This window comes from Thunnus maccoyii, chromosome 15 (assembly GCF_910596095.1).
Source record: "Thunnus maccoyii chromosome 15, fThuMac1.1, whole genome shotgun sequence".
Taxonomy (NCBI): Eukaryota; Metazoa; Chordata; class Actinopteri; order Scombriformes; family Scombridae; genus Thunnus; species Thunnus maccoyii.
The window spans coordinates 29,434,681-29,461,420 of NC_056547.1; the positions used below are offsets into that span (position 1 = coordinate 29,434,681).

Below are 26,740 nucleotides of genomic sequence, written 5' to 3' on the forward strand. Positions count from 1 at the left end.
TTTCACATATTCACAGCATAAATTATGGCACCGTGATTTCTAAATTTATTTATTAAAAGCTATTGGTGAAGTTTTGCTGTTATCTACAATGATGGAAAACATTTCATGAGAATATATCCTTTATGTGGACTTTTGTAAAGCAAACCAAATTATTTATAAAGCACAACTCAAAAGGAAAATGTATCATCAAAATACACTGAGAGGTGTTTCTAGTATTTTGTATACCTTCATCAGTATTAATGGGGTAGACTCACCAGTCAGTGTAACAAAACTAGACAGCAGCACAAACTGCAGCCTTCAAAATGACCATGAAGTTAATTCAACAGTTTGAATAAAGCTGAACATTAGAAGCTTCATGAAGGATTGTTGGGTTACAATACACTAGTTTTTGCCAGGCAGACATAATAAACAGATCAACAGACTGACAGGAAGTGTCAAGATATTTCTTCCTTATCGGCATTCAAGGTTTAGGAGCCATGTATTTGATTTGTGTTTAAGTGTAATATTCCTCCGAGCACTAGGGGGTGTATGGTAAAGTCCACACTGGAAATTGAAGTTCATGACAATAATCACAGGTGCTGCTGTTATGAACTGTGCTCAGACAACATTATTTGGGTTGATTTGTTTTAAGTTTGTGTTGAAAACTGGAAGTGACAGACACTGGTGAGAACATGAACGCATTATGATATCAAGTATTGGAAAAGACTGAATATTCGTCTAAACAATTAGGTCCATTAGCATCCAGTAGGACTTAGTCAATACACAAGGCATGAGATGTCTTAAAAAATAAGACATAATAATTATATATTTGTTTTTCGTCATCTTTAAAAGGCCATCAGTAGTCGCTATGGAATGTGTGGCTTCAGTAATTCAGCAGGCAACAGCATCAATCATTTCTTGTTTTGATATTATTCAAAAACATCCTTTATTATAACCAGTTCAGTTCTTCTGTGTGATGAATGTAAATTAATACCATATATATTTAGACTCTATAGTTTATTAGTCACTGCAGTGAAATAGCTTTGATTTACTGTACTGTGCTTTGTCAAATGAATAAAGTGAATGAGATGAAAAGAAGATGAAACAGTCAGCAGACAATTACAGATCATTTTAACAAACATATACCATTTAAGTTTGAGAAGAAAAGAGACAAAGTGATTTTGCAGCATTTCAAAATACTTCAAAGTCTTACTGTTATGATTGTTCAAGTCTTAGATGAAACCAGATGAACAATAAAGGGTATATTAGGTGTAAGTAGTGAGCTTATTTACACATGTATGTTAAGCCATTTAAACTGATACATTATGAGACAAATAATATAATACATGTGAATACAAAATACAGGTATATTTTGAGGTATCATGTACTGATTGAAATATTGTAGCTTCTGCAGTTATGAAATATTAAAACTTAAATACACTCTTGCTGATAGTGTCATACCGCCCCCCCCAAACCCCATAAATGAGCAGTATTTTTGACTTACTACAAAAGACCCTTTAAGAGCAACTAAATGGCAACTCCAGAGGTTGAGATGGCTGCAGTGATGTAGACGTGCAGCCCAGACTGTGTCACTGTGACATCACTATCAATAGAGCACACATCTGAGATGAACCACACTTGAAACTTACAAGCAGAGGGGACAGTGAGACACTACATCCACCCTGGTTACTAAAACTGCAGTATATTACAGCTTTATCTTCATAGCTTCAGCCATCACTTTTATCAGTTTAGTTCATGAGATCTGAGAATGTGGCGCTAAAAATAAACTCAAAAAACAAACCAAAAAGTTCAGCTACGTTAGCCAGCAGTTACTTCAACTACTGGAGCTAATCTGTCATTCACCAGGAGAACTGTGAGAGCTCACAACCATGATAAGTACAGTAGAAGCAGGAGGCAGGTCTGTGATAGACTGTTAATCCACATTATCTAAATCACTTTATATGGAGGTCAAACTGAAAGTGAACACAAAATGTTGCTGATAATACCTCAGTGAGGACTGAAACAGAAGTGCGGGGGGGGGGGGGGGGGGGGGTAGATGTTGATGGATGTTAATAAAGGATCATTTATTGTTCACCTTCTTTTTCTCTTCCAAATAAATCTGACTAACCTGGAGGTTTGTTTCCAACCTGCTCGTTTCATGTGATGGTGATGGTATGAAAAGCTCTCCTGCACTCTCCCTTTTTACAGTTTACATATGTTTTTTACAAGTATTAGCCATCACAAAACAAAATATATCTAGTATTTGCATTTGGCAGTGGAATTGCATGATGAAAACATTATCATCAATGTAAAACTCATGGAAGACTTGGACAGGAAAAAATAATTCTACACAAACCTTTTCTGTGCACATTATGTTATCAAAAAGTTTCCCCAAATCTGTACAATCCAAATGCATTGTAACCTTCAATACAAGCATCATTAAAGGCATGCATCCATAGTGACCATGAGCTGAACTTTAAAAGAAAGCAGCATTAGTTTATCTTTTGAAGGTCTTTCATAAAGACAAGCTGATTAAACAAGGCTGTGCTTATTTCACACTCCTTCACGGGTTCTTCTGAGACAGTTTGTGACTCTTGACAATATTCAGTCATCCATTTCAACTGAACAGTGTAACAGACAACATTTCCCTTGAGTGATCCTCTCTCCTCCAGCCTGGACCACTCTGCACTCTGCTGCCTCCTTCTGGTCACATCTATGAACTGCTACTGAGTCTTCTACGCAGCAGTGAGGCAGGCTTGCTCTCTGTGTCCTCTACGTCGCTTTCACATTGTCTCTGGAGAAAAGGATCATTACAGTTGAGTTTTAATATGCACATTTTTTGGGTCACATATATTTTTCACAACTGTATCTTTTTAAGCTTATAATGTGGACTTGAACTAGACCATACAGTATGAACTCAACCACTCATACATTGTTGTTCAGGACTTTAAACCTGTATCAACTGACTTTTTTTTGGCCACTCTGGGGCCGTGGAAACAAGTAGTGAACACAACATGACATATCATCACCTTCATGTTGAACTTGTTAGCAAACAGTTGCTTATTTCCACATCCAGCAGTTATGGGGCAACATTATCTTTCATGTGGAGTCATGTTTCTGTCCATCTGGTGAATATAAGTTCACTCTCTTTTAGCTCTATTTTTGCTCTCTACCAACTCCTGAGTGAAATATATCTGGCTCTTTAGCTGCTAAATGCTCCACTATGTTCACCAGCTAGTCTACAGCTAACTGTGTCTCTTTGCTGTTTGCTGCTGAGCAGGTAGTGTACAGTGAGTTGGGTTTTTAGAGCTTTTTTCTCTGAAAACAGATGCCTGCTGCGGCCAAAAATGCATGAAAATAATGTAGCGTTATATCACATGCTAAGAATAAACACACTCAACAGTAATGTGTAATCTATGTTTTAGTTTGTACTTGTCAGAACCTATTTGGTACATGTTGAATTTGGATAAAAATTTAAGTTACAAAAGTGAGTCACACCATCATTAAAGAACCCATGAAATAGAAGTTAGAGCGTCTTTAGCTTCTTTACTGTGATGTATTTCCCAGTAAAACAGAATATTTGAGAGGTGTAGAGTTACAAGAGGGATTTAAGTTAAATCCTTCGCATTTGATTGGATCGCTAAAAAGTGGGCGGGGCTTAGAGTTTAGTACTATACGGAGCGGCAGAGAGAAACGGAGCTACAGAGGACTGTTGGCTCCACATACACCCAAACCTGTTGTTAGATCAGGATGGGGACAAGGGAAAGATGAATGAATTGGGGGGTTTGGTAGATCATGTTGAGCTGGTCATTTTAAAAGTAGCTCGCAAGCCAAAGAAGTGTGGGCACCTCTGCTGTACACTAAGTTACCAGAACACAGAAACCAAATACAATGTAAGACACCTGTAATTAATACTGTGTAGTAAAAAGTATTAAGTGTTGACAAAGTGTCAGAGAGCAGACATTAATAACTGGGTCAGTTTTACAATTAAACTGTGTTTCTTACTTTGATTAAAAAAAACATCTTGTGGTCATATTTAATATATGAGCTGAGTTGAGTGAGATGAAGTGGTCTCACCTGTAGTGGATCTGGATCTGAGCTGCCTTTACAGAGCAGTTTCAAATGGACCAGCCGGTTACACATCCACACCATGTTATAGGACATCTAGAGGTGGGCAGGGGGGGGAAGAAAGACTGTGTTACAGTGTTCAGTAAAGCTTGCCACTCAATTGTGCAACCAACTAAGAAAAATACTTGACTGTTATTAAAGGACAGGTTCACAATTTCTCAAGTCTGTCTGAAAACAGCAGTCAGGTGTCCATATGAACAGTGAAAGAGGTTTTCCTCGCTACAAGGTCATTCCTCTTGTTCATACTGGACATTAAAAGATCCTTCAAATGTGCTTTCAATGGAAGTGATGGAGGCCAAAATCCACAGTGTGTCCACAGTCATTTAAAAGTTGATGTGAAGCTTATATGAGGCTTCAGCAGTCTGAGTTAGTCATATCAAGTGGATATCTGACACATTTACAGTCTTTTTAGCATCAAATTCCCTCTTTGTGTTTCCTCAGACAGTGTTTCCCTGTTGAGCTGTGGTGGAAGTATAGTAACAAAAAGAGGGACTTTGGCACTAAAAAGACTGTATGTTGAAAGATATCTACTTGATTTGAGTCATTTGGACGGTTGAAGCTTCATATTAGCGTCAGATAAACCTTTGTTTATCTGATCTGGAAATCCGTAATTTTAATCAAGGTAACAGTGCGTTTCATTTGGTGACCTGTCAATGGCGTCATGTCCCCTTTACCCACTCTACCAAAGAGTATACGCACACAAGAGGATGACTATCTTGTGCGCATGCATTGGTGTTGTGGTTGTCTGCCAGAAGCCGTCATAAATTGACCTACATATCTAAATGAGCAAGAAGTGTCAAAGTTGCTGTCTTAGCAGATGAGTTTATGTTGACTCACTAGATTACTTTTGACAAAGAACAAGATGAGTAAAAGGTAAAGGCTATGTTTCATAAAGCCCACTGCCTCTCCTATCTCACTGACCCAAAAGTCACTGGAGTTCAGAAAAAGCTTGTTTGAACGCGTTCACCTCCAAAGAGTGAGTTAGCTGGCTCTTCATCTTTCCCCATAGATGGTTTTGTTTCTCTTGCTTCTGACAGTAAGACCAGGAAACCTATTAAGACCTGGAGAGAAACTGGAGCTTTTCAGTCTCTGATCCTCCAGGATTTCCTCCAGTTCACTGATGAGTCTGCTTGGGCTCTAGTGCCCTTGTAGAAGGGTTCGGTGGAGGTTATCTGTCTTTGCCCCTGCATAACCTTGATCTCCAGACGGCTCTGGTTTCTGGTGGGGTTGCTGTGGCTTTTTGTCCACACATTCCAACTGAAAGTGCATCCTTCATGTTAGGAAACAACATGGCTGGCAGAATATTTGCTGCTTTGAAATCTATTCAGAAAATTATATTCTGTAACCAGCCACCAGGGGGTGCTCAAGATATTTTGGCTTCACTTCTGGAGCACTGTCATGTCATCCATCTTAATATAAAGTCATTGGTCTATAATTTTAAATAAAAACATGCAGTAGACATTAGGTGTAAGGGAATGTGGGTAATTTGAGGCTAAATCAGACAGATAGCTGATGGGTTCTGAGATTGCCTAGAGCTCTGTATTTTCAACTCATTTCGTGGGGCTGTGATGAGAATTAAGTGATAGAGATTGTTCAGGTTACAATTTATACAAGTGTATATTTTAAAAACTCCAATTTAGTTGTGGATCATTACCAGGAAAACATGCCTGGTGCAATATGAAGATCAAACAAGCAACTATTTCGTTCCCAAAATGTCAGCAGATATTTTTTCATGTAAATAACTAATTTTGGTTCATGAAAATAGAGCCCTTGCTGCTGCACAAACCACACTGTCCTCTGGATTTTTTCCACATGTTGTTCTTCATCTCTCTCTCATTTCCTGTCACTTCTAAACTGCAGACTCTCTATGCCTTTATTATTTACTTATTTAAAATGTTAAAATGTTTGGTATACACATCCAGACTCACCTTCCATTTCCTTCTAGCGTTGAACTTCTTAAAGCTCTTCATATTAATTGAGGATCGATTCCTATTGGCCACCTGTTTGCGTGTGATGGGCTGAAACAGATGATGACATTTGGACTCATTAAAAGCAACACGCAGTAACACTCAGCAGCATGATACAGTGAACATGTGAAGCAGGTCTGTGGGCCTGAAAACGGTAAAGACTTGTAGTAACCTTAATCCATGGATGAAGCAGACACTCCTCAGCTGTCATTCTCTCACTGCAACACACAACACAGATCAGAAGAGTAGTTAGAAGTAACAAGTCCTAACTGTAGAAACATGGCGGTGCAACATGGCAGCCTCTGTGGAAGAGGACCCGCTCCCTATGTAGATATAAAGGGCTCATTCTAAGCTAACAAAAACACAAGGATTCTGATTTATATGGGATTATACACTAATTAAAACATACTTATGAACATTATATTCCATTTTTGACAAGTCTGTTACTCTAGATGCCACTAAATCTTACAAACTGGACCTTTACATAAACAAATGAATCAATCAATCGATCTACACATTTCAAGATATAAGCTAGTCAACAGCAGTACAATAGCAACTCAATTAAAATCCAAGTTTACTCATCTTGTGCAGACTGCTATGAAGGTTGGTGTTGTCATGCAGCATTTATGGTTTGGTTCTTTAGGCCTGTTTGTAGTTTGCTTTATTGTCTTTGCCTTAATTAGCTCTTCATTACCCAGTTAGCATGGAGGGTACTGCATGTTGTGGTATCTTTAAATATGTTTAGTGATTTAAATTCTCTTAATTTAGTATGGCCAAAGGGAGTTTTTCCTACTTTTACAAATTACCTGCTTAGCTTGAGAATTATATTTGCCTTTGATTTAGATTGAAAGAGCTGCAGTAAATAGCTTTATTGCTTTGAAAGAGTGTTAATTCAGTTATGTTCTTATATATATTGTTATTTTCTATTTTCTAGACCACACACACACTTATTCAACATAATAAGTGTCCCTCCATGGCATATGTATGTCTACTGCACTGTCTACAATAAATCCCCTGAACTATGGATCTTCTCTCCTATCCTGATTCTTTGACTGAAATCATCTCCATATCTCCCGACCCAAACCACACTCCCAAAAGCCCAGCCTTTATTACATCTGGACCTATACTACATACCTGGGATTTTTCATCAAGAGTTTCTGGATGAAATCTTTAGCCATGCAACTGGTCATACTGAAATACTGAGCCTCAAACTCGTACTTCAGGGCGATGATGTTCTTCAGAGTCTCTTCATCAGTGTCACCTTGGAATGGTGACAAACCGCTCAATCTGAGGAGAGTCCACAACAAGAGTGAGACTATGAGTGCTATGAGTCAGTATGTCCACATCTCAACTCATCCGTACAGATCACTCTTTTAGTCAGTCCAACACCATCAGTCCATACCTTAAATCTGTTTCACATAGTATCAAATAGTGTCAGACAGTAGTTGTTTCCATACAAGCCTTCTGATCATTAAATATATGAAACAACACATTTAATGTCTACTGTACTCACATGCCACAAACACTTCCAACTTACAGTATGTAGGTAATAACTCCAATGCTCCTGGGGGAAGAAGAAACACAAGACATGCGGTGTGGTTTAAACTGTATGACAAACATGAGTGAAAGAGTATTTAGTTGACTGGACATTTCCCAGTCATTGGGTGTGATTGTTATACTCAGATGTTTAAACAGACCGAGAGTCTTAACACCTGGAATGAGATCTAGTGCAGTGAGTGGGACTCAGAACAGGCCCAAACACACCACTAGCAGAAGAATTTACTCTCCCACACAGAGAGAGAAAACAGTGACGAGATAAGCAAAATATGCTTTGGAAATCAATGTGTGTGCAATGATGAATTATAAGTTTCTGTTGTAGATATGAAAATGTGCAATCTGCTGCAGAATCCACTGTGTGTATACAGAGTCAGAGTAGATTGCTCACCACATATCTGCTGCTGTGCTCAGAGGTTCAGAGTTGATCGCCTCAGGGGCTGAAAGAGAGAGAGAGAGAGAGAGAGAGAGAACTGACTCAATCTGCTCTGACAGACAACCTCTAAAGAGTGTACCTTACTTTTTCGAGGACAACAACGTACATATTTTGGATGGGGAGGACAGACGAAGGAGTGAAGGAGGATATCTACGTCAAAGTCGACAAACCATCCTTCAATAGAGGAGCAGGTCTATGACACCACCTATACGATGCTGTCCTTTCATCCCTTCCTAGGGCATTCACATTTGACCTTATGTGACAACTCCAATGACTGTCATTTATACTTGACCTCAGATGACAACTCTTGATGACTGTTGTTACAACAGCCAGGAGCACTAACCAACCAAGTGGTATCAATGACCTTGATAACAACCCCACAGAGGTTAAATACCTGGGACTCCCCACCAGTCAGTCAGAACTGAAGAAGCCCCTTGGATGAGAAGTCCCGTTGCCCTCAAACCTCCTTGGATTTAGACTATATACAATGTATTTCTTAGTCCAACTTCTAAATATAATTATACTTACAAATTATATAAATATGTTGAATGTATGTAAAAAACAAGAAATCCTCACCGATGTATTGTGGGGTGCCGCTTGTGCTCCTGTACTCCTCCCCCTGGTGAAAACGGTGAGCCAGGCCAAAGTCAATGAGTTTGATGTTGGGGTTTGGAGACACTTTGTCTGACAACATGATGTTTTCTGGCTGAATAGAGAGATTAGACGTCATTATGGCAGCAGCATTTAGATAATGTAATTGAAGTTGACAGTTCAGTAAGCAAGGGATGTCATTTAGGTTAGAGTACTGTTACCTTCAGGTCAAAGTGGGCAATGTTCTTGCTGTGCATGAATCCCAGTCCCTCCAGGATCTGCTTCATGAACTCAATGGCCTCACTCTCCAACAGGTTCTCCTTCTCAGCGATGAAGTCGAACAACTCCCCTCCACTGACGCTGAAATGTCGAACAGAAGGTCATGGACAAGGCAGCAAAACACATTACAAGATGATACAACAGTAGTGAGTGATGTGTGTTGCTAATAATCACTCACTGCACAGGGAAGCAGAGTGTGCATCTGAATACATTTAGAGTTTAATATGATACCAAAATCAACAAAAATATAACTAAAACAAACTTAATATTCTCTTCACCATATCATCACTATTATATTATTTTTTTTTTTTTTTTATCATTATTATTAAGTTTCCTAGCAACTACTGAAAGGTAGAAGTTGCTAGGAAACTTCTCTGACTCTAACAGCTGCCTCAAGGTGTTTCTACAGGTCTGTTCAGTATCATCTTATCTATCATCATATTCTCTCCTCTAATATCTCTGCAACTGTCACATGACCACCTCTCATATTAGTCATGGAGCATTTTGCTTTAGAAAGACATTTTTAGTATCTAACTTCATGTCAAAGCATTTCCTCTTCATTTCTGTCAGTACAGTGCTGCTCGGATGGATTCATATTTTATAACTGTCCTTTACTACTGACACTCCTGAATTTGATGTTTTTGTCTGCTGATTTCTGACAGCATGACTTGATGTGTTGTTGTGTGAAATTCTTGTTTTTACCCTCTGGTAACATTTTTGTGAATAAAACTTTTTAGGATAAGAATATGAAAATGTTCTTGCCCATTGTGTAAAGGACTATAGGAAAATGATTGCCATACACAAATGACACCAGTCCCTTCTCATTATAAAGGTAGGGCCAATATGTCTGTTTGAGAAACACCTTGGGCCTCATTCACTAATATGTGCGTAGAAATGTTCTTACTTTGCACACAAAGTAAGTGTGCACACAAAATTACCATCAGATTCATGACAGGTGTGCACCGGCCAATTTTGTTCTTACCACCGTGTGTATGTTAGTGAATCACAATCATTCTAAATTGACAGGCGTGTGCCAGCTATCGGTAATAAGCATACTACCACATCCCCATTTCTCCATATAAGGAAAGGTTTGTTGGAGCGGTGCAGCAGTGGAGAGAGCTGTCACTCACTGCAAAGAGGGGCTGTGATGGTAAAAATGTAGAAAAACTTTACTGCAAGTGAAATGCAAACACTAGTTTCAGAAGTAGAAGCTAGAAAAGGCAGATTTGGCTGGTAAACATGTCATTAGCACAACTGTTTGGAGCCTGATTGTGAATCCTGTATACAGCCTACATACCTGTTGCACCACCACCACACAGTACATCCATAACAAAATAAAAAGTTGAAAAATGTGTAGATCTGTGGAATTGATCTAAATAAATCTTAACTGCTGCACCAGGTATGCATCATGTTTGGTCTCTGTCCTCATCAGGCTGTGATGTAGTGAAAGCAGAGCATCCAGAGAGTAGAATGGGAGGCAGAACCTTCAGCTATCAGGCTCCTCTCCTGTGGAACCATCTCCCAGTTTTGGTCCAGGAGGCAGACACCCTCTCTACATTTCAGAGTAGGCTTAAAACTTCCCTTTTTGATAAAGCTTATAGATAGGGAGTTTTCACTTCTAATGTGTGTATCTGTGCACATTGTAAAAATAATGTTCTGTTGAGGTATTAATTGTCTATGTCGGGTACATAATCTTAGACTCTTTATGCTTTACCTCTTTCATTAAAGTTCAAAGCAGTTGCACCAGTTCGATGTGGTTATTGTGGTTAAAATATGAATAGGGAAGCTGAGGGGGATCTCAACCACATGGACTGGACTGCCTGGCTGACAGTACACTGTAGGACATTAAATAGCTCATAGTATTCCTTGTCAACTCACATCTCCAGAATGAGCACCACCTCAGATCGACTCTCAAAAACATCTTTGAGAGCCACGATGTTTGGGTGTTGTACAGAGTGGAGGACCTCCACCTCCCGCTCCACGCTGCTCCTTTCCAGGCCCAGACGGCTGCACGAGCTCTTCCGAATCTTCAGGAACTTGCCTGCCCAGTACGTCCCAGTGGACAACTCACGGACCTTTTTAACCTGACCAAAATGCCCACTGGATGGAGAGAGAGCATAATTCACAGTTTACACCAACCTCCAGATACAGCAAGAATGTGTTGTTTTCATATTCAATTCAAATTCAGAAAAAAAAGACTCTGAGCAGACCCACCACCTGCTGTGTAGTCTCAACTCTAATTTAAAAAGTCATTTTTTAAAACTATATGACTAAACATGCATCTTTACATCAGAAATTCCCATCAATCCACCACTGCAGCTGCATTTCCATGACCATATTTGAACAAAAGAAATAATAAACACACAATTCTGTCTATGTTTGGAAATCAACAGCACTTCTATTGTCTGGTACTGCAGCCTCTAGGATCTGAGGTGAACCTGAGGATGAAGTACTCACTTTAAGCTTTAGTGTTTAAGGGTCTTCACATCCCTAACAATGAAAAGTCTTTACATTTTGTCCCTCAAGTTTTGGACAATGGTTGCTGAAATCATGTTCATTGTCCTGAACAGCAAGATTTCTTGAATGCATATCTGGGGTCAGATGTAGAAATAATGTGTGTGCACAAAAACCACATATACGCCATTTCCCACACATAAACTGTTAAAGTGTTAAGATTTCCAAATACATCAAGAAAAGAGAATGTGTGGTGAGACCACAGATTTCATCACAATACCTTAGCTGGCCTGTACTTTATTTTATCATTTATGCATTATAAACTTACATTGTGCAGACAAACATTGTTCAATCCCACAAAACTTTATTTCAAATTCTAGTGGAGATCCAAAAGTTTCCAAAGATACCAAATGTGTCTGAATTTTGGGGAAATGTATCTATAATAATGAACTAGACATGTAGGGTATTTCCATTTGATGGAACGGCGCAACCATGAAAAACATCTTGAACCAACAATATAAACCAATCATTGTTTACCGGAAGCTAACGACAGCAAGGTAGCGGTAAAACACTTACCAAGAATTAAGCCAAGAATAGATCCTTCTATGTGTGTGTTTGTACAGCTGACTGCAGTCACATATGTAACTGAATGAGCAGTCAGTAGTAGAGTCCCTTTGGACAGCTGGCCCACAGGAAGCTGTTTTAATGTGAAAGGCTATCATAGCTGCCGGCTGTATAGCAGCTTTGTAGATAAGTGTTAATAATGTTAATAACACCTTGTGTAAACAGACCTTGAAAGTGTTTGGTTAACACTTCCAGTGTAGCTTTACAACCCAACTCAACTAGGTGTGAACAATGTCCACCCTGCTGCCACCGCAGCTGACAGCAGACAGGTGTGACACTACTACTGTAACATGTTTACCACTGAAATGACACAGTGAACTCAAGCATAAAAAGGAAATAACAATGTGTATTGTATTTCATTTCATTTGTTTGATTTTTCTCGTATTGAATAGGATGTTTTTAACACACGTAAAATTACTATGAAAGGAAAAACTGGATGTTAAACCTACAGTGTGGAACTTTAACACGTCAATGAATGTCTGTTACATTCAAGCCCCAAATGAGTTCACACAACGCTTATTAAGCCTATAACCGCCAGATAAATCTCTCTGTATTTCACAGTATACAGAGGTTTTAAATCTCATGTCTGGCTGGCTGTTTGGACGTTAATCGTGCGGTTCTTCTAGACTTTCCAAATGTTATCGGACTTAATGGATCTAATTCTGATAGTGAGACGAGTCATTCTGCAGGGGTTGTGTGAGGCTCAAAATAAGTTATCCACCGTTTTACAGCCGCAACTGGAATACTGGGACAAATCCCAGCAGGCCGGTGAACCATCAAAACATATCCGTTTTTACCAGCCCTCTCAGTGTGCGTGTAATTCGGGGTGTGCTGCACTCCAAGCTTTAAGGGGTTGGTTAACAATCCAAGAGCTCAGTCACTGCTCCGTGAGTTCAAAGCTCTTTTCAGGCATGGACTATATAAAATTGCCGACTTCCTTTTTGTCACTCAGATATACGTAGGTGACTCTTGACATAAATTCACACTTGACAGGGCATTTAGTACAGAAAGTGCCACAATGCTCATGTGATATTTGGTGCCTGGTGTACAAGAGGAAGCGGTATCACTACTAAGACACGTGTGATGATATGAAAGAGAAAGAGTCCATCATGAGTGCCAAGGACACTCGCCCTTCTCTGCTAGTGAACGTTAACAAGACCTTCAATTGTGAATCTCATTTCATTCCTGTTGACTTGCATGCTTTATCTGCAGTGTTTTTCTGGATATTAATTTGTGCTGGCAGCTGACATGGATGGAATTAGAAAATGAAATACAGCTGGTCTCATTATTACTGTGTAACTACTTCTCCCCCACTGACCCGATACAAGCAGAATTTCCTCAATGATATAAAAATGTTTCTTTCACAATGTGTCATACTTTATTGAACATATTTTCATTTTCTTTGACACAGGAGATGATACATGCATGTGAAATGTATTACAGTCATCTTGATGCAAACAAGCCGAGCGTTTAATCTCTCGCCGTTTATTTGACCTTTATGTTCATCTCATGGCATTTTTTATTTCAGACTTTCTTAGTGTAACTGATATGACCTCATCAGATTGCTCTCCTGACCATCATATTTACATAATGAGCTACATATCTGAAAGGGACTTAATATGTGCAGCATACAGGACACATCTTATACTATTCTCACTATTTAACTGATATGAACTATTCATTTGTGCTTTTATTTAGTGGGTATGAAGACTACAGATCACATCATTTACTCATTTGGCACCTGATTTTGACTTAATTTTAGTTTTTTGACAAAAATGTATATTAGTTTTAGTCAAATTTTAGTCTAAATGTATCACGTATTTTAAATTTCTATGTCATCTAAGCATTTTGAGGCAATAGCATCTTTGTTGTGTCCAATTTACCATGGTTACGGGTTGTTTACTTGTTGACACACATGTGTGTCCACTCACCTGTTCACTAAAATACTGTTACTGTCTGGGTTTAGCTTGAGAGGAGAAGCTCAAACGGCGGATAATGTGATAATTTTTTGGTGAACATCTAGAGGAAGTGTATCGTGAAGAGATCTTTAAATGGTCATCATGAAACGGAGGAATGATTACAGAAAGAAAAACCTCTTTCAGTTTTCATTTGGGCTCCTGACTGTTGTTAGAAAACAACCCTGTAGACTAATCCACCAAAGTATTTTAATGTTTTAATTATTTTATTTTGAAGGTCAGACATCCATATGAGAAGTCTTGATGCATCTCAACTGAAGACTCTTCCAAATAAGTTTTTTCCCGTTAAAGTTTAATAACTATGCACACAGTTTATCAGTCTATGCTTTTTATCATATGACCCACATATGACCCACAGATGGAAACACATTCAAACTAAAGCTGAAATCAACACTTGACCTTCATAGTCATTGTTTCATTTCATATCTAATGTGCTGCTGTACAGAGGAAACACAACAATAACATCTGTAAATGTCATAATACCTTTCGCATTGTGGTGAACACTGTTACAGTAGATATTGAAATAATCAGTTATATCTATACCTTCCCAGAACTTCCCCGATCTCATAGAAGTCTGCCACATTTTCAGGCTTGAACACCGCCATGTTGATTAGTTTCACCTCGATCCCTCCGGTCCTTCGTTAGTCCACTCCCGGCTATTTAGCAGTCAACTTCAAGTGGTTCATGATCCTCCAAACTCGAACGGATGGCCCTGAGTATGAGTAACACATACCACAGAATAAGATGTATGTTAACAGTAGAAAAGAGATAACACAGTGTGTACAGCTGACTGTACACACAGTCAGCTGCTAGTCAACTATTTATAACAGAACCCAATAATGTGCCCAGAGAGTCTGTCAGATCTAACATCTGTCCTCATTGTATCACAGGTGTTTTCCAATTAAGAGTGTCCTGCCTGTGACCCTGATCCAAGTCTTTTACTTTTTTTTTACTAAACACATTTTGACTACAGTCAGGGTCTGAAATTAGCTTTTTGTCTCACCTGCCAAGAGGACTGGTAAATCCAAAAAATCCACCAGCCAAGCAAAATAATAAATTGGCTTTTTGTGTCACTTATACTTACTCCTTGTAAATGTTGCCACATGACAGCTAGTTAATTAATGGTAGCTAGCAGCAGGCTAGCGGCAAGAGACAGTTTAGCAGAGAGCTGTGATGTGGAGTAGCTGATGTCCGCTATGGTGAACAGTGCCGTGAAACTAGGAGCACTGGAGATGGTCTGTGGCTGGCACTTCTTTAACTCAGACCACTGTTCAGACACATCTACCCGCATTTGACAGTTGGTATGTGTTGATTTCAGACCCTGAGTACAGTATAGATAACACATGGATCTGAAATGATCGAGTTCACTCAGCAGTCATTTAGTAGAGATATAGAACATGAAACGTGAAAGGTTTATGTTCACTATATCTAAAAGCAAGAGGTTACATTAAGATACAGCTGATAAACTGTTTGTTTCCACACTGAAAGATGTGACTCATATTGACACTAACCATATTTCCCAGATACTGTTTAGTTTCATGTTGATTGGAGAGAACATGGGTAAAGTTGTGATATTCCACCTGTCACTACACACTACGACCTTATGTGACCTGTGACTTATTCCTGCCAGCTGTGGGTCCTTATCTTACATTGTGTTAAATATTAATACAGATATGGTATCTAGTGTAATCTGACTTTACAAACACTGTGACTTTACATGATGTGAAGGTCACTCCTGCCATTCTTCTGTTTACATCACCATCAATAGTTACGCCTCAGACGTTGCTTTGTTTCAGATAAATACAGCATTTTATTAACTTTACACTAAAACTACTGTGATTTTACATAACTAGAAGTTTACTCATATATACTACAGGATTTTGCTTCTCTTCAGTATTCAGCTGTGCAGATGCAGATGTGTTCTGGTTCAGGTCCGTTCCTTTAGGCAGGGCAGAGTGTCTAGGATGCTTTTTGCTTTTATATGTCGCAGTAGTGGAGAAGCTTAGAAGAGTAAAGTCTGCACTTTAGGAGGAAATGGGTGCCAGCAGCTGCCAGCGGCTGTGCAAAGAGGTTTCTGATTGATGGCAAAGCAACTGACAGACAGACTGGGAAGGGATCTGCATACAATTACCCTTACAGGGATAAATATAGTTGAAATGAATTGAATTGGATTAGTGAGAGAGGATTAATGTGCTATATTTTTACCCCAGAGTCTGTTTTCTAAACTAGTATTTTGTTGAAATGCTCAGTCATTGTTACACATCCACTCTGCTTATTGTGGCCAAAATGAATGAACTAAACATGTAATCACGTCTGATCATGTGACTTCACATTTCTAGGGGTGATCTCTGTAAGCATGCGGACAGAAGTGAGTAAATTACACCAGTTAAGACAGAATCATATGGTCAAATCCCTCAAATTCAACAGCTGAAGAATTTAAAAAAATCTTTTGCTGTGTTCCAGACATTTCTGGTCATCACCCATTTGGGCAGTGGGTGTGTAGCCCCCAGCCAATAACAACATGCAGGGTGTGAGGTGGGGACTCGTAGCGTAGCGACCAGTCCTCTGCTCCACTTTGCTCTCTGTCTCTGTGTCATGGATGATTAAAGAGCTGCAGGTCTGTGTGTCTGTTGACCGAGGGAAGGAAGGCCACAGCAGACAGGATGAAGCTCTGCATTCACACAAATCCAGCAATGCAGCACCTTCCTGCAGGGCTGAGTGGGGGTGTGGGTGTGTTTATTGGTGCTTTAGAATATAAATCAGAAATCAACAACCAGAAAGCCTTTTATTTATCTGATTCACGCCTTTGTTCTCACCATTACTGCTTTTCATTCCCTCTCTAGCTCACGGAAACATTATTTTCTGAAAGATTTAGAATATACAGTACTGTGCAAAAGCTGTAGGCACCCCAGATGTTTAGATTCTTATCCATTATGCAATACCATCAGGGAGGTGTCTGACATGATAATGACCCCGAGCATACAGCTAGAGTCATAAAGAACTATTCTCAGCAACAAGAAGAATGATAAGTCCTGCAACAGATGGTATGATATGGCTCCAGCAGAGTCCTGATCTCAACATCATGGAGTCAGTCTGGGATTACATGAAGAAGCACCTGAGATGTTCTAAATAATAAATCCACAGAAGAACATTCTTTCTCCAGGATGGAAGTTACCATGAAAAACTGTGTTGAAGTGCATGGGGGAGCCATGGATTGGGAACAACTGGCCTAGATTGTCCATCCTGCCATGTGCTTGAAAACAGTTCTTCCATCCATTAGCCTTCCTGATCAAACATGATCTATTAGAACTGAACATCCAGCCTCTACCAGCCCACTCTCAAAGCTCCTGTCTCTCTCTGGATTAGGACAAATGATCATTATTTTCATTATCAATCTGATGAGTCTGATCATTTAGTCTATAAAATGCCGATCACAACTTAACAAAATACTCTTGAAGAAGGTCCAGAGGTGATGCTGAGCAGAGCAGTGTGCAGGATCTTTTTTTTTTTTCAAGTGATTCTTTCCAACACACCTGCATCTGAGATAGCTGGATGTGCAAATATCTCCTCACCACTTCCAAAAGCCTATCTCATCTTCATACAGCTTGTTTTCTCTGTTCAAAAACATTTAGCAGATGATTACATAAGAAAGAAAAGCACCACATCTTCATATTGGAGAAACTGGAACTAGGGATAGTTTATCATTTCTGCATGAACAAATGAAGTGCTGATTATTCTGTTGATGGACACATCCTGCTATTGGATATCCAGTCATTGAAGCCCTCGCCCTCTGCTTTACATGTCCCCTGTGTGTCAGGATGGAAAATGAATCTAGGTAAAAGTGAACTGAAACGCCTGACAACAACTTTCCGTTACATCATTTACTGTTATACTTGACATACAAGGGTGGAGGTTAGCACTAAGTTTAACACTTTATCAGTCAACTCACTTCTTCTGTTAACTCTTTGAGTGTGATCATCGGTCATTGCGACACATTTCCTCATCAGTACCAATTCAACAGGTTTAACACAGTTCTTTCCACCATCTTTACATTCTTTTAAAATGTATTTTTCTCCTGCACATTTTTTTAACAAGACTTACTGGTTTAAGACAAGCCTTTCTGTGGAAGAGGGAGGTCTCTAAAGACATCAGCTGCTTCTACTGAAGCCCTGGTGACATGTGGGTGTAGCACTTCCTAATTTAATGCTCTACTGCTGGTTCTAAACCTGAGGATTGTTTCATACTGGCTGCAACACAATAACTTATCTCATCAACAGCCCCCCTCCTCTAGTCATCTATACAGTGTATTATCTATGTATTGATAAAACATTTGCATTATTCCAACTATTGTCAGGACATTTTCTATTCTGAGAATCACCTCTTAGAAATCTGTCAGATAGGAATTCATACATGTCCATACATGTTACCCCCAAATTCCCCTCCCTCTCTGATAACACATCCTGACCGACAACTCTCAGCACCTTAAAAGGATGACATCCGCTGTATGCAACCTACTTCCCTCTATATGTGAGACTTCCCTACATGATCAAGTATGACAGAAATGTGCTTTTAACCTGTCCAGCAATCATGTCTAGAACATTTACTGTCATCTCTGGAGAATCTTTCACACATGTTCAGATGATAAAGAATAAAACCTGATCATAGCAATGTCACTACAAACACGACTAGATACAGTGAGAAAGATGTTTATCATTGAACTCTCAGCCTTGCTGTTTACATACCTTCATTTGGAGAGAATGAGTCTGACAATGAATGCTCTCTTTTAAAACTGAACCAGTCAGGACAAAGACATCAGAAGTGAGTCAGCATCACTGAATAAGACATTTATTGTTGTCAAGCTAATTCTGACAATATCATGATATAGGTCATGTCATGACTGACAGGACATCTGATCTTATATTCTCCTCGTATTCTTCTTCTATCTCAGAAACATTTCAAGGATTAGATCATTTCTGTCTGCTCAAACTCTGGAAACTGTTATCCTTCATTAGCAGCTGACTGGACTATTGTAGTCCCCTGCTCTCTGGCATCAGTGAAAAATCTCTCTCCCACCGCCGGCTCGTTCAAAACTCTGCTGCAAGACTTTTAAGTGGGAGAAGGAAACATGATTACATGTTGCCATTGCTGGCTTCCCTACACTGGCTACCTGTTGCTCTTTGAATTTATTTATAGATTACTTATAAAGGAGCTTTTATTGCCCTATGTCACCTCTTGCTCCCTGAGATCCTCAGATGCCTCTTTTCTCATTGTTCCAACGTCCAGACTCAGACTCACAGGGGATGGAGCCGTTGCTGTTAGAATGACCTGCCTGAGATCAGGGCTGCAAACTGTTTCCTCTTTTTTTAGTTTGTTTTAATCTCTGTGTCTTCTAATGTGTTCTGTTTTTATTATAAAGCACTTTCTAAGTGTGTTTTGAAGTGTTATATAAATAAAGTTCCTAGTGGTTTCCTGGTGTGTGGGTTTACTGGCAGCTGGTAATCTGATGTCTATCATATTAAATTCAGTACTTCATGGTTTTTCTGACTGTTGACAGAAAAGAATAAGCAATATTTAACATTGTTTCAGGCTCTGCTGCTCATTATATTGTGTATTATGTTATACTGAACCATTACTAAACATAAATAAAGTGGGACATTGTGATGCTGATGAGAGACCAGCTGCTGAACTAAATGCACATTTAAAGGCAACTTTTTTCCTGATGTAAAGTAGTGCTGTCAGTAGGGGAGCTGTCAATCACTGATCCCAGATAGCATACAGAAGAGGGCCACTTCAGGCAATGATGCAGCACTGCTAGCCTTCTTCTAGTCCGGACAAACGTAATGTGAGCCTGAAATAGCCCACATGTAAAATAACAAACATGGCCCAAATATCCCAAATCAAATGTGGGCCTATTTTGGTAAAGATGTGGTGCTCTCAGATATGTGTATTCTGGATGAGGGCCACTTCTGGTTTATCTGGTTTGTTCTTGGTTAACATATTGCTTGCTTGTGGCCCAGATCTGGGAAACAAAAGCGAACCACCCAAGTACTATCATTCCATGCGATATAAGAGCCGGATGAAAGTAATGAAAGTGTCGGGTGTGGTTCCTGAACTGGGCTACATTCACTTTGTTATCTGGGATGCAATCTGACTCCAGATCTGCACACCATTAGTAAAATAACAGAACAATCCAACAGCAGTCTATAACCATAAAACATAAAAACATCCTGCCACGTGTCTGGAGAATGTGTCTCTTTGACACTGACTGACTCTTTTTAGAGTATATATATATATATATATATATATATATGAGATCATAGCAACATATAGTATAACAAGGAATGTGTCTTGCTTTAATGACATCAGTCAGTATGTTGTTATAATGAGAAGCATTTCTTGTTTAACGAGATACCTTCATGTTGTGTAATACCAACACTGATGTATGTTATTCAAACAAGTTACATCAAGTTGAAGTTATATTATGTTGTGACTGAAGCAGCAGTAATAAATATGTAGTGAAAAACATCATAATGACATGAAAAGTATCTTGTTAAAACAAGAAAATGTTTTTTCACTTCTTTATTCATGACATTGCAAAAAGCAAAGTGAAACTCTCAGATCGGTGTGAAAGTGAATTCTCTAACTGCCCACTGCTTGACTGATGACCTGCTGACTACTTCTCCCACAAAGACTTTCACACAAGTATTGTTTCAACTGTTCTCTGTATGCTAAAAATGAACACAAGATTATCAGAAGTCCATTTTCAGAGACCTTTAGCTTTCTACAGAGCAGTGATGTGGTTTGACAGCGTGCAGCGTCACAATACTGCATCAACACTATCTCTACAGGCAGTGAGACTGAAGGATGATCCCGTGTCCCTCCATTCACTCTTCTCTTTTCCCCCTCTTATCTCCTTCTTCCTGTTCATTTTCTTTCCTTTCTAACTTCCTGTATTTCTTTCTTTCCCTCTTCTCTTTTTTTGTTTTTACCCTTTCTTCATTTCTTTCTTAGTCAATCTCCACCTTTACCCGAAACAACACCTCCATTCTCTGTCTCTCTCTTTTACTAATCCTGACCACATACGAGCCCGACCAGTCTCACACCTGCAGCTCTCACTGTCTTTCTCATTCATTGCTCACATAACCTGACACACAGGTTGACACACACACAGCTTTTCCCTTTAAACACGCACTGACAGAATGGGAATCCTGTTCTCCTCGGAGGGAACTTGTTGCTGTCTGGGATGTAAAAAGTTTCAAATATGAATACAGCAGCTGAAATATACTCCCAAGAGCAGATGATGACTCTTTAAGTCCACCATAAATCAGCATGTGTTCCATGCATGATAGTTCACGATTTAACTCAGCATCACAATGATCAAAAACCACGTGACATTTAAATACCTCTGTAGTGAAATGTGAATGAAAGTATCATTGAAAAGCTGGTTTAGTATTTTGCATGTTGTATTTTTTTATTTCTGAATTGATTTTTAAAGTTGAAATCTATTTGATTTGACTATTTTACATGCAAAATAAACTGCTGACAGTTTGGTGAGGAAGTGGTTCATGTTGCGACATGCTGGTGATCCTAGTAATGACTGTGGGGTTTTTTTTAAATGACACACTTGTATAAAGTGTAACATGTTGCTCATCTACATGTGTTGTAAATAAAAAATGCAACGCTGCAGGCAACAGTTTGGCCAGACATTAAAAACTGTACAGAATCATTATTCACAACCAGTAAGTTAGATGTGCATAGAAGCACAGAGGTTTCTGTGGTTATATTGCAACAGTTTGCTGTTGGTTGAACACAGTAGAGGGCTTTTATTTTGAAACAACGGACAGAGGCAACATCTGGCCGATGTGAGTGATGGTCCCTGTGGTCCAGCCAAAAAGTTATTAGACTCTGTCGGTCGGTAAATCATCCAGAGCGTGGGATCATTCTGAATATGTAAAGTTAAAGGACAACCCCGAGAAAGTGACAAACTCTGCATGCAAAGATCCTCCTATCACTCCTCCACGTCAACATGACTTATCATCTGCAGCATGTAAGTAGCCTAACATTAGCCACCTAGTCATTACTGTTTTTGCTGTTAGCGGTGTCGTTTACAGGTGGCTCACTTTGAGTGTGCGCTTGTAAAACTGATATTTTAAAGGTGCATTACTACAGTTTTGTATTTTTGCAGCTCAGTGTTAACAATGTTACTTATGACATTCTCTCTCAGCCTTGGAACTCAAAACATTTTCTGATGCCCCAAAATATATATTTAAATCATTAATTTAATATTATAAACGTGTGACGACTAGCCTTAGCTGATTGGTGCTAGCTGTTGTGGATGACAGAACCTGGTAAGAATCACTTATTAATCTTTATTCAGTCTTTATTCAGTTTCATGAGTCTGGTTCATTGTTCTGGACAAACTCATTTTCATATAGTTGGAGTCGAGTTGTGTTTATGGAAATACAGATACTGTCCATCAACTCCCCGCGCCCTATCAGATCTCCTGCTCTCCATAGAAAATGAATAGAGTCCGTCCAACTTCACACAGGCCTACATCATTGCATCCAATCTGCATGCACCATTAGCATTGTAGTGCGCTGCTGGATTGGCATCGCCACACCCTGTACCGCGCCTTTCCTCCCACTGTGAGTGAGTCACCAAGATAAACCAAACCAGTGCAATCGAGGAAATAACCTTAGTGCACCGCAGGAAGATAGCAGTTCGCCGGTGGACTCACACTGCGCTTTACGCCTTGCACCTGCACTAGATAGAGACATATTGTATTAAGTTACTGGAGCTGTAAATTCACCTCTTCTAAGCAGAAGGCAGAATAGAACGTTGTCTTGGAGCCAGACAAGCCCGGGCAAGGAGTCTCTTCCTCCAGGCAGCGCTCCTGCTCCTGCTGTCTGACTCACCCTGATCAGTGGATGTTTCCACGGCCTGTCACTGGGGGTGCAGAACTATCTTCTTCCTTTTTATGGCGGGTGGCAACTCATGTTAAGGTGCATTATTGTCACCTACTAGTGTAAACCAGAGTTATCTACCCCCATTGACAAACACAGCAAACCAGCAGCTTTCTCCAGCAATAGGAGGAAATTCATTTTTTCCTACCGGCTAGAGTGGCAGCTGGTTTCCATAATTTACTCGACAAATTTACCCGCATTGGGCGAATGGTGAGTGTTAATTTTGGACCCTGTTGTGCAGACATTAGGGATGTTACAGGATCATTAACTGGCCGTCCTCCTTGGGCGTTCCAGCAACATTGAAATATATTACCATAATCAGCATGGCTGTTTGGCTATTCTGCTACAGTTAATGTATGCAGTGTGCATTCTGCAGCTTTATACATCCTATATGCCTAGATTAACATCTTCATATGCTATACTTTCTAAACTGACACCCTGGTCTGACCCGACGTCTGTTATACATTTTAGTTTAAAGATAATCCTGATAATAACTGATATATAACCATACCCAGTAAATATTGGTCGGACGGTGGTGTTGTGAGCCTGTTTTTTATTTTAAATACAAAAACATTTTATTCAGATATCCTAGATGGACATTCTCTCTCATTATAGGTTTTAACAGTTTAGAAGTGATATGAGTTTCATCTGGATTGGTAAGAGTTACGAAGGCTTTGTTATCGAAATAGTTTTGTCTTTATATTTTTGTCTCGTTCACTTTGAATTCCATATGATGCACTTTGCTCCATCGAGGCACTGCAGCAGGCTAATGCTAACGCTAACATGTCAAACAGTCGCTGATGCAGTCGCATTGTAGAACATACATGCTAACTGTTGCAGCTCGGCACAAAGTAACTCTCATCTCTCCTGGGCCTTGAGAGGAAAGATGATGCTCTGATCATATCAAACATGAGTGAGATACAATTACGATACGTGACTCAATAGTAAATACTTCATAACTCTTACTAATGCAGATAAAGCTCTGAATTAAACATTTTTGTATCAAAAATTAAAAAAAACAAAACATGCATAAATTTGCACAGCGAAACTTTGACAAGTATTTGAAGTGTTTTTGAGGTTCAGGTGGCGCTTTATTAAACATGGAAGTCTGCTCACAATACACCAGCACACACTGGGAGCTTCTAGCAATCATTAGAAGGAATAATTGACATTTACACATGCATGTCTGTGTACCAAATATGTGCGCACTTCCTCTTAGAAGCAGTTGGACTTGTTGCAGTTTTTGCTGTCCTACAGAGACCACTTTTGGCCAGAAGCGTAACATTACGTCAGACCAATCTGGGACTTTTGTGGTCTCTAAAAAAAATGTTTTTAATTGTTTCCCAGAACTAAAAGGTTTAAAGAAAAGTCAGAAAGAAAGAAAAGAAATAAGATAAACAGATTTCTTTTCTTGTTAAAAATAGGGCTTTAAGAACTTTTATCGGGTATTGTTTTAGTTGCAAATACAACATACAATAAGATAGCAGGTCTCTAAATTAGAAGCAATGAATAGTCATCTTTTTTAGTTTTAATAATTAAAATCTCCAGGTTTAAATGAGCTTAGACTTTCATTTTTTCGTCCATGTTTGACCCTACAAGTGGACTGCAGCATATTTGATCTTAACCTGTTGTGACAGGGTTTATGAGGGGGCAAATCCTACAGTTTTTAAGAAAAAAAATAAATGCAGTAATGCTAAACTTTCTAATCCCATAAGTGACACAGTTTGAAGTGAAAACTGGCACCTTCCGATATTAATGACAGTATAAATACGGAAGAATTTGTCGTATTTCTCTACACTGAAAAATTGTTTGCACACTGACCGTCGAAAGGAATGTAGAATAGTATCATCAACAGCTCAGCCTTTGAAACAGAACGTACTCACCAGTGTGACTGTTCGGCTTTCAGCTCGGACGTTCCCACGAACCGTCGTCTGTCCCGCGGATGTATCGCTGCTGTGTTCCTGGTAGATAGTGCTCTGCGGCTGTGCGCTCGGCCCTTCACGGCTCACAACGGCTCACGGCTAACAGCTCACAGCGGCTCACAGCTAAACAGCGGCTCACAGCGGTTTGCAGTTCACAGTGGCTCACAACTATCGGCTCACGACTCACAGTGGCTCAAAGCTAACATCTGCTCACGGTTCACAGCGGCTTAAAGGCGGTTGGGGAATGCGGAAAACACACACATTTCATGACAGCTTGATGTCATGTCCGAATTACCGTAAATATATGTTTAGAGCAAGTGGGTTTATGTGCGGACTCACAGTATTTACACGACACACCCACTATATGACAACCACTTTACTACATGACACATACACTTGTCACGGTTTAGGCGTGAGCAGGGGTGGGAGAGGTATTATGTCAGGAGCACTAACGGTAACTAAGCGGTATCAATGACCTTTATAACGACCCCACAGGGGTGAAATACCTGGGACTCCCCACCAGTTAGAACTGAAGAAGCCCCTTGATGAGAGGCGAAAGGTCTTCAAGTGTCTACAACCAAGTCCACTTACCGTCGATTCAACCCTCGTTCGAGTACTATGACCTGGGTGACTGAGAATCTTCACAGACTGCATTTTGGTTGTCACTAAGAACATAACAAGGATATTTTGACCTGTTTCTAAATCTCTTTCACCTTTCATCTCACCAAGACACTCTGAATGACGCTTTCAAATATCAGATTCTGTCAACAGATATATGTTATGTTGCCACTGTGATAGACACAGCAAAGAAAGGAATTGTCCATGTTTTTTATTATGTCAGGTTTCGGAGGTTTTTGAGCGCCAAGTGAACAGATACAGCAGGTAACTGGAAATTCCACTTTTAACCTGAAAAGCCAAGAGCGATGGAATAACAAAGTTCATACACCTGTCAGTGTCACCTGCAGGGTGAGGATGAGATAAAAGCATCGTCCTGATGAAGGCTAATGAAATATATCTATGTTGAATGTGTGTTATTTGCAGCCCGTCAGCAGTGCAACAAATTTAAAACCTAGATCCAGTAATGGTCAGTCAACAGTGCTATTTAAAGTTGATTTATTCTTTGTACATCGACATCGGGTTTAGGGGACGTCTTTCAATAATTGTTTAATCACGCGTTAAATAAGAAAATATCACACACACACCTCTTAGATGTAAAGAGACAGATGTTTTAAATTAACAGCTGCAGGCCATAGATTATATCCACTCATTATCTACAAGGCAAAATATAAAGCTGAGATGATTTTATTTCTAAATATCACACTGACTATGTGTGGCCTCACCTTGACTATACTGAGTGAGTAATTGATGCACATGCATTTATTTAAAGCGTATCACATCTGTCAGGTCATTCTGTAAGACAGTGAGAGCTACAATAGACTGAAACTAACTTTACACTTGGCTGATGTTCTACAGCATGCAATCCAGGCCTGTGTAGTCAGCAGCTCAGTCGGGTGTGCTACATGCCAATACAATCAGTCACTTGAAACTGTGATAAGAAAAGCAACAAGAACACACCTAAGGTCAGTCTGATCTGAGCTTGTGTGATAGATTTGTGCATCCAGGTCTGTATATTCAGCTGCATTAATGTTGTGCTGTTGTGTCTTCAGTGGCGTTCTGACTGATAGTGCTGAATGAGCTGTTATTTTGTATTTCTATTTCATTCAAATGACCTCACACCATCTTACACATGATAAGTCCATTGTTCCAAATCTGTTATCTATTGTGGTTTCATGGAATGTAAAACAATTTCAAGAGTCTCAATAAAACAAATCAGACACAACTTTAGAAAAAACCCAGATAGTGTTTA

The 26,740-nt window shown here is 39.5% G+C and overlaps 1 protein-coding gene across 1 annotated transcript; it reads right to left on the reverse strand.

Annotated features, from left to right (window-relative positions):
- Positions 1-2,017: 2,017 nt before the first annotated feature.
- Positions 2,018-26,634, reverse strand: si:dkey-240h12.4 (death-associated protein kinase 2). Its single transcript, XM_042435309.1, has 12 exons — positions 24,835-26,634; positions 14,532-14,700; positions 10,813-11,034; positions 8,877-9,015; positions 8,641-8,770; positions 8,020-8,068; positions 7,612-7,638; positions 7,209-7,361; positions 6,247-6,292; positions 6,036-6,125; positions 4,057-4,143; positions 2,018-2,773 (listed from the first exon to the last, which is right to left on the reverse strand). Exons 2-12 carry the CDS (start codon positions 14,591-14,593, stop codon positions 2,693-2,695), a joined length of 1,086 nt encoding a protein of 361 aa, XP_042291243.1. The 5' UTR covers positions 14,594-14,700; positions 24,835-26,634; the 3' UTR covers positions 2,018-2,692.
- Positions 26,635-26,740: the final 106 nt, after the last annotated feature.

Excerpts from the sequence above, each read along its gene's own strand:
- si:dkey-240h12.4 (XM_042435309.1), bottom strand. The coding sequence starts at position 14,593 with ATGGCGGTGTTCAAGCCTGAAAATGTGGCAGACTTCTATGAGATCGGG. Across the intron at positions 7,639-8,019 it reads AGCACAGCAGCAGATATGTG|GAGCATTGGAGTTATTACCT; the intron begins GTGAGCAATCTA and ends TTCTTCCCCCAG. Across the intron at positions 6,293-7,208 it reads CTCTTGATGAAAAATCCCAG|TGAGAGAATGACAGCTGAGG; the intron begins GTATGTAGTATA and ends TGTGTGTTGCAG.